The 11,108-nt window shown below is 37.8% G+C and overlaps 1 protein-coding gene across 1 annotated transcript; it reads right to left on the minus strand.

Moving 5' to 3' along the window:
• Window positions 1-3,138: 3,138 nt before the first annotated feature.
• On the minus strand, window positions 3,139-5,232 carry LOC132184239 (Eukaryotic aspartyl protease family protein). Its single transcript, XM_059597795.2, has one exon. The coding sequence runs from the start codon at window positions 4,694-4,696 to the stop codon at window positions 3,341-3,343; it is 1,356 nt and encodes a 451-aa protein (XP_059453778.1). The 5' UTR covers window positions 4,697-5,232; the 3' UTR covers window positions 3,139-3,340.
• Between the last annotated feature and the right edge of the window lie 5,876 nt (window positions 5,233-11,108).

Raw genomic sequence — 11,108 nt, forward strand, 5'->3', positions numbered from 1 at the left:
ATGTACACCAGACAAAAAGGAGCATTACATTGATTCTTGTTGGGTTTAACGTTACTTGTAAGAAAGAGAGACTTTATTATTATGAAATCTTTCTATTCAGAATTTTGTCATCAAATGAGACATCATTTCATAATCATCTCTCTTTGCCTCCTTTCTTTTGACCAACATTCAACTGTTTTAGAGATAAAATCAAAATGGGTCAATCCAACATGACTAAGAAGACACAATCCGTACAAAATCTCACTCTTCTTTGAGAGCAAATTGTCATTCTTTGCTGCCATGGTAGTCAACCCAACAGGCAAGCTGGAGCCATTCACCCATATCTCCTGCTAGCTAGTAGAGAAACGGATTCCGCTGAAACTGTAACCGAGCCAAACCCCATAACTTATAAGTCACAACCGAAGCAATATACTCGTTATATATACATCCATAAATTTACGTGACAGTTCACATTAAATTTTGACAGTTTTGTATATTGAGCCCAACCAAAGTGAAATAAAGGACCAATTTTGTCAAAGAAAGTAGCCACCATCGAGGTTTAGTGTTGAGGCATGTCCAGGAGTACGTAAGGCTTGGGCCACTGCCACATAGAGAGGGTCTCATGGCTACACCAATATTGCTGAATAAATCTGGTCTCTAAATACACGAGGCCTATGGGCAATGCCTAGTTTTTGATGAAATTGAATCCCCAAACCATCTTAGAAACCCATTTGGGCCTTGCAACGAAATCAAAACCCACTTTATTTTTGCCCAAGGCCCAACCTCGCAGCACGTAACAATGAGACACTAAAAAGGCCCAGCAGTAATGTAACTCACCTTATATGGATAAATTTTGAATTTAAGACCGAGCTGCTTTAATTTCATCTTAAAAGGTAATGAGACCGAATAACAATTTACAAAAAATATATATATTTTTTAATAATAACGGTAGAAACTATACTTTTTATTTTATAATTATCTTACAATATAATGTGGTAGTCTTGATTTTCAATCAATCATTGATTACTTATTGTTAAAAAATAAAAAATAAATAAAATTAAATGCGGGTTAAAATTGCCACATCAATATTGTGAAATAATTATAAAATAAAAATATTGCATATAACGTTACTATTTACAAGAAAAAACATGTGAAGAGTAGCATTATTCAATTTCCTTACAAACTTGTGTGTCAATTCATATTTTATGAAAATTAGTGTCATAATAACGGGCACATGTGAGTTTACATTTTAGTGGGTAAAATGAAAAGTGCCATATAAAATGCCACATGGGAAGCTCACATTTTTAGTTGCTAAGGTGGCACTCGTGGCGAGTGCCCCATGGAGTTGTAAGGGACTTAAATTTACCAATGACATGATTAATTATACAAACTTTAGATATAATTTATCCTTAAAAATCAGCTTGTAAGTGTTGAAAACCTGGGAAATAGCTTTCCTTCGAGATGTTTATGGTATATATACATTAAACTATAAACCATTGTGATAATCTTACTAACTTGTTTTTTTTTTTTTTTTTTTTTGATAAGAAATACAAAGAATACAAACAGAACTAACATGGGTTGATCTTTCCCACTATAAATGAGAAAAGAGGGGGAATGAGGCAAATGAGTGGGAATGCAACTGAAGTGAGATTTAGGTGTGACCCAATAAGTCACGTGGTGAGCGCAAAAGTTTGTACTTCTGTAAATTTTTCTTACATTCCAAAAAGAAGATTGGGAAATCATAGCAATGGAATTGATGATAATGAAGACCGTAAGAGAGTCACCTTCCAAAATAAAATCTTTGAGAGATATAGTCAAAGAGACTTTAAGGGACATTGCCAAAGCCTCCCCATAAGTGGAGTCATATATATCTTTGAAAGTGCCTTAATTATTTTGTCACTTGAGTCTCGGCTGCAGACAGCACTTTGAGCAGAAAAAAATGTCTCTCACAGCTGTATCAAAATTGATCTTAAAAGAATTTGCTGCAAGAGGGAGTCATTTTTCTTTAGGGGAGATGAGAGCCCTTTCCAAGCTGAGAGTTGGTACAAAGAACTTTGAATCTACAAAGTATGCACGTTTACAAAGTATGCATGTTTGATGGTTTTGAATTGATCGGTACCGGTGCTCCATTTCCAAACAAAGCATAATTTCCATATAGGAGGGGCAGCCCTTGGAGGAGGGGGTAGTAGGTAGCCATTAGGCATTAGGGCATGCACTCATTGAGAATATGCTAGGCCTGGCCTAGAAGATGCTCCTTCTCTCAATTCTCTCACACACAAACAAAATAGTTGCAAAAGGAGGACTTTCAGAGGGAGAGACAGAAAGAGAGAGAGATATCATGTGAGAGGAATTAGTGAAGCCCAATTAAGCTTTGCTCCCATCCCGACAGCTGGCTATGTCACTCTCTCTCCCCTTTATTTCTCTTGAAATGCAATAATTGTGTTGCTCCATCTGCCATGCAGGTTGGGCTGCTAATTTAAGGCTGTCTCTATGTGCCACAAATGTTAGCCTTAGGCTCTCCCGAGATCAAAGAGTGGACTGTAAATTATTTTCCCCCGAATCAACCCTAATTCAAGAATATCACAAAACCAAAATTTCAATGACAAAAAGAAAAAAAAGAAAGAAATGGAACATAATCTTCTCTGATTCAAATGAATTGAATATTATTAGTTATAATAGAAAGGTCATTTTATTTTTTTCACTTTCATTATACTCCCGTTCAAAAGAAGATTTTAATTCAAGAGGAAATGAACACCACGTTTTGCATTTATAGCTGAGAGGAGGAGGCAGGTATAAATGCAAAATAAATATAAGAGATGGGTTTGGGGCCTACTTTCTCTCCCTATAGCTGGAAGCTTTGACCCTTCAAAACATAGGTTAAATTTAGATATAACGTGTCTATGATCATATCTCATCTTTTCAATATAAATAAAGGAAACATAGGCATTTAAGAATCCATACCCCACTTCTTTCACTATTAATTGAACTCAATGCTCCTCCTCTTTGAATATCTTAGGCTAAAAACTTTGAACATGCAAATTGAAGCATATTCTTGTTTGCTGGCAATGTTTCACGTTTTAAGTGAATTTATATATATATATATATAAAAACACTTGAAGACAAGAATTAACAGATAGAGGACAGGGGACAGAGGAAACAAAAGAACAAGCAACTTTCACTTTCCTATTCATTGGCCACTACAAAAAAGGCATCCAAGCCTAAGAGACAAAATTCACACAATCTCCCAAGATATAATTACGTTTATAATAATATATTGTAGCAATAAAAATCGTGAATTGTTGATATTGACGTTTTAAAAAAATATCAAAACGAGTTCAGCGATTCATCCACTCACTCACGGTCACGGTAGAGCGCAGCCGTGCCGTGAAAAACCGATCCGCGACCTTTCCCTGTCAAACTCCAAGAGAAAACCTTGCTGCATCAGATTCCCTATCACCGAGGGCCCGGTCTCCGAGTTGACGGGTTGAATCGCCAGGCAAATGACTTGGTCCGCCGTTTCGATGAAGTAGTTCCTCGAAGGCGGCGAGAACACCGAGTTTCCGACGAGGCTGAACCTCAGCCTGGGAAGATTCGGTCTCGACACCCCCGACACGTTCACGCAGAGGTCGAATCCCGGTGTGGGCTCAGCCACACTCGGTAGCCTCCTCACTCGCCGTTTAAACGCCGCTAAAACTTGACGGTAAGCCGGCTCGGCTAAGAAGGTCAACGTGGTGCCGGAGTCCATGATGGTGCCGCCATTTCCAAGCTTGTCGACGGACCAGACGGAGGGGTTGATCGGTAATTTGGTGCCGTTGACAGAGATGCTCTGGATGCCAATGTAGTAGAATGAGGGAGACAGAGGGTTGGTCTGCAAGGGCGTGAAGCTAATTCTAGAGACTCTTGGAACTACGTTGTGCCCGATCGTCAGAAAGCTCGTCGGAGGAGGAGATATGGTGTAGTCCATGAGACAATACGAGAACTTGTTGCCGAATCGGCGACCCAGCTGGGACGAGAAAGAAATGGGTCCTCTGCCAAGACCCATCACTCCATGGGCCCCATTGAAGCTCGCGCCGGAAAGACTCGGACCCGAAACCCGAAACCCGCACCCGAATGCCAGACTTTTCAGCTTGGCCTCTCTCCCGTCGCTGGTGTTCAACGTCGTCGTTTCCTTGGAGAAGAAGCCACTGGTAAGGGAACCGTCGGAGTAGGAGTACTGGTAGCGGCAAGGGGTGTGGAGCCGGCTGGTGTGGTTGCAGTGGGAGCGTGGCGGGTGGGGGACGAGCCGGCACGGGGAGTCGAAGCAGTGGTGGGGGGAGAAGGTGGAGGAGTGGCGGGCGAGGAAGGCGGATCCGGGGACGTGGGTGGCAGCGGAGCAGTCGGTTTTACAGGCGGAGCACTTGACCCAGACGAGGTCGCTGCCGGTGTCGGCGACGAGTTGGAGGGTCTGAGGCGGGGTGCCCAAGCGCAGGGACACGAAGTACTGGCCGGAGCCGGAGGGGGCGCCGGAGACTACAGGGGACTTGGGGTCTCCGCGGTTGTGGAGGGCTGAGAGGCGTTGGTAGTCCCATAAGAGAGCCTCGGTTGGGGATACGAAAGGTCTCTTGTGAAGCAAAGGTAGCTTCAGGCATTCCGTGGTTGTGGTGTTTTGGGAGTTGCATTGATCGAAGATGAGGAGGAGGAGGAGGAGGAGGAGGTAGAGTGGGGATAGTGACGCCATTGTTGAGTGGGGGAAGAGATAGAGAAGGCTATAGAGTTGAGTTCAGAGTAGTATTTGTGTACGAAAATTAGTTGGATTTGCTGTTGTTGATAGCAGGAGTAGAGAGAGAGAGAGAGAGAGAGGCTTCTCAGTTCTCAGTCTAGTCTGGAAGCTAAAGATGCTTTTTTCTTCATAGTTTCGCGTGTTGTTTGCTGTTATTTAAGATTGAGGCTTTTTATGAATTCAAAGCTGTCCTTAAGTCCTCCTTAAGAGCATCCAATGATGTCCGACGCCTTCCCTCTTTGTACCCAATGATTCCTTGCCACATATCTTGCCCAGCTGTTTTGCTACATTTAATGTGTGGTATATGTGGTGCTACTACTGTTAAAGTAGTACCCCCACCGAAACCTTTCTTAGCATATATGTTAATATCGTAGCAAAGGAATCGAGGGATGTAAAACGATCTAAAGCATATATGTTCCCATGCAAAAAATTCACGTGCCTTTCATTTTCTGTAAGGTGCAAACGGATTTGATGGATACTCGAGACTTTAGGTAGGAACTCTCATATGTATTTGATGGATTTGATGGATTTCATTTCCAAACATTTTCTTGCCATTTCTAGTTATATATTTGATGGATTTCATTTCCAAAAGTTAATGCTAATAGAAGGTGTAACTTATAACGGTTTGATAATCGGAGGTAGTAACTCGTAACTTAGTGATGATTGGAGGGAGTTCAGTGTTTCTATTTTTTTTTCCCTGCGAGTTGCTCATGGGTGTATAATTTATTGGATCATTTTGAGTTATTAGAGTTTATACTCTCTCCCTGTTAATTTTTTGAGATAGCAAAGTTGGTGAGGAAGTGCTCAAAGCCCATGACACTTGGTCGTATTATTTGCCTACACAATGATGGAGCAAAAGATATTGATTAGAAGAGTGGGCACGCTAATAATCAACTGCATCCACCAGGTGCTTGGTTTTGGGCCATAGAACAAAATATTCCAGTGATGGTACCTACCCATGCACAAAAGAGTGGGCTTTGGACATGGATTAGGCTGGGACCCAAAGAAGATTTCAGCTGCAAAATAATTTCGAGAAAGGGGAGAGAGAACGTACAACAACAATTAATGAGCCTACCGTCAACATTTTATTTTGGTGGATTTAATGACGTCCATTTAATACTAGGTTCATCGTTTTTAATCATCATGTACGATTAGTTATATACAGATTTTTTTTCTTTTTTTTTTTAATTGAAAGAGGGAGAGATAAAAAAGAGAAATAGTTATATTAAGTTAACTACGACAAAATAAAATTAAAATTTTTTTTCTATGAAATGAAATATCCATTTGGACCATTTTAAATCAAATTGAAAGAAACTAATGTAGTTTCAATCTTGAAATAGTTTTTTTAAAAAAATATCTTTTTCTATGATTCATATTTTATTGTGTTGCATTTAATACTATACATAGTGCTACATCATTTATACAGGAATATATGATTCTCTCTAGCTATTTTACTTGAAATGAAGATAAATCTATTTTATGGTCAAAATTTTATTTTATTTTTTCTAACAATGTACATGGTAATTATAATATTGAATTAATATATTTGAAATGAGTTCAAAAAAAAAAAAAAAAAAAATTCTTCTGGATAAATCTGGGATCTTCAACATCAGAGAGTGAGAGTTTATGTATTTTGGGGTTGGGAATTCTAATTGTAATGTCCAGACAGATAGAGGCGCCTATAGCCTTGCCTCTGGCTTTGCCTCCTTATTCACTACGGGTGAATCTTAGGGGTGTCAAAAATAACCGGGAAACCGGAACCGGGACCGGAAAACCGGGAAACCGGGAAACCGGAAACCGGAAAACCGGGACCCGGTTCCGGTTCCGGTTCCAAAAAAAAAAAAAACCGGGACCCCGGTTCCGGTCCCGGTTTTTGGCACCCGGTCAAAACCGGGAAAACCGGAACCGGGTATTATTTTATTAAATAATATATATATATATATATATATATAGTAAGGGGTATTTATTTCTTGTGCATGTTGGTTTGTTTACATACTTGTTTTTACTTTTTATTGTTTTAATGTTTTCTTTATGTATCTAATTTAAAATTATGTTTAGGGTATTTTAAAAAATTTGAATTTTTATTTCTAAGGCTCATATAGGCAAAAACATTGATTATTTAGGATTTTTATGCTTTTTTAGGTTTATTTTTTAATTATTTGAAACAATCACAATCAAGCCTCTTTAATTTAGACAAAAAGATTAATAATTTTTTTTTTAAAATGAGCTAACTTATGAAAAAAATAATGGGCTTATTTTAGGCCCAATACCTAAAATAAGCCCCAAACACTAATTCTTTTCAAAAACCGGGTACCGGACCGGGTAAAACCGGAACCGGCCGGGAACCGGGACCCCGGTTAACCGGGGTCCCGGTTCCGGTTCCGGTTTCCCAAAACCAAGAACCGGGGTACCCCGGTTCCGGTTCCGGTTTTGGCCAAAAACCGGGAAACCGGACCGGATTGACACCCCTAGTGAATCTCTTCGATCCGGAACCGTTCAGGCTTTGCTGCTGCTAGCTCCGCCACTGGGCTGACTTAAACTACTGCCATAGTTCTATCTCTATCCCTTAACCTTTTTATTTCACTTGAGATGGAAAACATCATATTCTATCTAGGTAAACATGATTGTCACATCCTTTCAAGTATTAAATGACCCTAACTATATAGAAACCATAAAATATCCTCTTTCTCTCTCTCTCTTTGTTTATTTCAATGGTGTTTTAATCAATCTCACCCCTATCACATTCAAACAATGAGAGAGATTCTGATAGAGATAGATTGAAAATAATGTGCGAGTGAGGGTTCATGCGTAATATACGTATTTAGGCTCAATATATATATATATATATAAAAGAGCATTCTCAACAATTTTTTTTACACTAAAGGATCCAAACTACTTTTTGCTTCCATATATCAAAATACATCTCAATAACTTCCTTTAATCATTCCCTATATCATTAAAATATATATTTTTTAATTATATTATATATATGAGAGGAGAGATGAGAGATAATTGTGAGAGGAGAGAGGAGATAAGAGAGAGAATATTTTTATTTTATTTTAATAATCATAAGGATTGTAATAATAGAACTCAAAACATTAGGTTCCACTATAACAATCTTAATGTTTAAGATTCATTTAAAGAGTCTGTTATGAAATTTTTTGCGATTTTTTGGACATATTTTCTAAACTTAGGAAACAAATTTTCTTATAGGGAGTCCGCTGAAAATGCTCTAAGGTGTCAATTCTTCCCATGAATCTAAATCATTTAAATTACAATTTGGCAAATGGGTTAGAATTAAATTACAAGAAGAGTGGGGGCACATTTAGAGAAGCATGTGAGAGGAGGGACAAAGGTCAAATTCATGTCTTTGTCTTCCATACTGAAATGTTTAAACACAGACATCCATCTATAGGAAAAAAAAAAAAAAAAAAAAAAATCTAGATTTGAAAAAGCTCGATCGAATGAAAATCTAGCCTTTACCACTTAAAATAAATAAATAAAAAGGATCTAAAACCCTTTAACAGTTTGCAATGGAAAAAAGCTGCAGTACTACAACTACAAGTACTGTTATCAGCATAAATAGTGTTATGCCTAGTTATCACTCCCAGGTATAGGAGTGATGAGTGGGGTTTTCTCTCTCTCTCTCTCTCTCTCTCTCATTTATAAGACTTATAAATTTTATAAAAACATCATATGAAATATTGATAATGCATGGCAATCATTCTTCACAGGAAAGAAAGAATTTGGGTGGAGAAATTATAAAAATTATTCCATAATTAATTTGTTTAGCAAAAGAGGGTTAGAATTCGGCAGCTCTAAATGATGAGGAACATGCATGGTGGCAGTGTAAACACAAATTCCATAATTTGTTGTCCAATCGTCAGGGCCAGTAGCAGTGAAGTGCGTGCATCATGATCGATGGGGAGCTGATGGACAAAGAAGAGGAGAGAGGAGTCAATTCATGCACATTCAAATGGCTTATCAAACTGGCCAAGCCAAAAATGGAGTCAGGGTTTTTCCAACAACCCACTACGTAAAACGTCAGATCGACCGACCTCTTAAACAAATTAAACAAGCCACTCACGCTCACTCTTCCATGCATCTTCATACTCGATCTTGACCAAAATTCACATTGGTGAATGGTGATGTGATGTACACAAATTTACAAGTATTTCTCAAACCCTTTAGGCCATGGGGGAGCTTATCTATTGAGATAGGAGAATAGGCAGGCTAGGCCTTGTTAATTAATTTAGCGGCAGATTCAATACACATATTTTTACAACGCTCAAAAACCACACGTTCTTGACATCTTTCACCACGGTATACCACAGGAAGAGGATATATATCATAATTACAATAGCCAACGGGTGTTCTAGACAAGAAGAGTGGAAAAATCTGTCTTGGCCAGGAACAGATTACAGATGTGACTGGTCTTGTCAAGGAAAATAAATAAATATCAAACGAAGAATCCTCAGATAAGTCAAAGAATTCTTGTCTAGATAGATCAAACATATTTTATATTTTTGTTTTTCCACCAAAGTAAACCACACATTACAGATATTATTTGCGTATCATATATGTTGCACTGACGTACATGAATAGTTTACCTGAAAACCGTCTGCGAAGCGAGGAATTGGTTGACTGGAGAAGAATTGATCGCAACGCACGAATTCTGCCTTTTGTGTTGCATCATTTTTCTTTAGGTAAACAGCACGTTACGCTATTTGTGTTCAACTTTTTGGAAACATATTATGTGATGATTGAGTATACATGCACCTTCTTTTTTCTTTGCCGGGCGGGGAGGGGGGAGTGATGATCAGTAATAGCATAAAAAAAAAAAAATGGTACAAAAATACACCCAAGTTGGGAGGAAGACCATTTTCCATACCATTTTTCATTTTACATAATAAACTGCAACTTTGAACATAAGTATGTATATTGTGGTCATGAGAGTCTTCTTTTTGAAGTTCTGATCAATTATATATGAAAAACAACTTTAATTTCCTTCTAGTATTTATGGATCGGAGGGATGTTGCATTTCTCAGAATACAAATACTAATTAAATACGTACAGTACTCAGAAAAATGGGACTAGAGAATATTGTAAGAATATTAGGCTATGACATACGCACCTAGACCCTAGCTAGTGCCCCATTGGTAAAATTCGTTTGCTGTGCGATAATGATCTTCATATATAAGATGAGGAACATAACAATCTACAAGCAGAGCGACACAAAAGACATGATATGCTAGCAGAATGTATCAATGAGTCACTAGCTAGGGCCATGGAAGCACCAGTCGCATTTACACTTTACCTTAAAAATCTAGTCAATGCACTAATATTGGAGGTTCTTACGGTCATTTAAATAACAAAGTCTCACATATCTAATAAGGAATTGACGCGGGACTTAGCACTCATATGCACTACCTTGACAATTCACCCACCTACTATGAGATTAACTTTTTAGGGTGACAATCTAATTAAACCCACTCAAATTTTTAACCTCTTTGACAGGGCTCACATAACGTTGCATGTAGTATGCTACCACCACGTACATAGTGTAATTAGATTGACTTTGATACTATTTGTCACGACTTAGGAATCTTGACCCTAATCTCAATTAAATAGCTGAGTCTTATTATGTAGTAAGAAATTAATGTAGAACTTGTATCAATGTATATAACACCTTTATAATCTCCCAACTTAATGTGTGATAAAATTTTTGAGATGTCACAGTTGGACTTGCTAAATGACGTGAAAATTAACTGCAACAAAGAATACTTATAAAACCACCAAAAAGAAAAAAAGAAAGAAAGCACACTTAGAGAGAAGAGAGCTTTGTTCTCAAATTCTCAAAGATTAATGCTATTTAATTTATATTAATAGAGTACTATTAAGATTGTAATATAACTTAATGATGTGATAATGAAAATCAGTATTTAAATCAACACGTGCAAAAAAAACAAAGAATATAGATGGATAAAAATGTGTTAATTAAGAGAAAGTCACGGAAACCATATATAGGGCATGAACAATTCCCAGCTTGGTCCTTAATAATAGAGATTTTTGTCTGGCACTTTAATTTTGAATCTATCTGGTACATGATCCCAAAGTAAAAAACACTAACCCATCTTTGAATTAATATTTTGCCCTACTAATTGGATGGGTACGTACTTGAAAGAAGCATATGTAGGACACAGCTGATCAGAGTAGCTTGAGCCGTCCTCTTCTTGGAGGAACATGCTTTCTCATTATTAGAAACCCCTATATATATATATATATATATATATATATATATAGAGGATGCATTTATAAACAGCCATCTTCTTTTCATTAAATTGGTGTCATTGATATTAATTAATTTCCT

Source organism: Corylus avellana, chromosome 7 (assembly GCF_965113065.1).
Source record: "Corylus avellana chromosome 7, dhCorAvel1.hap1.2, whole genome shotgun sequence".
Lineage (NCBI taxonomy): Eukaryota > Viridiplantae > Streptophyta > Magnoliopsida > Fagales > Betulaceae > Corylus > Corylus avellana.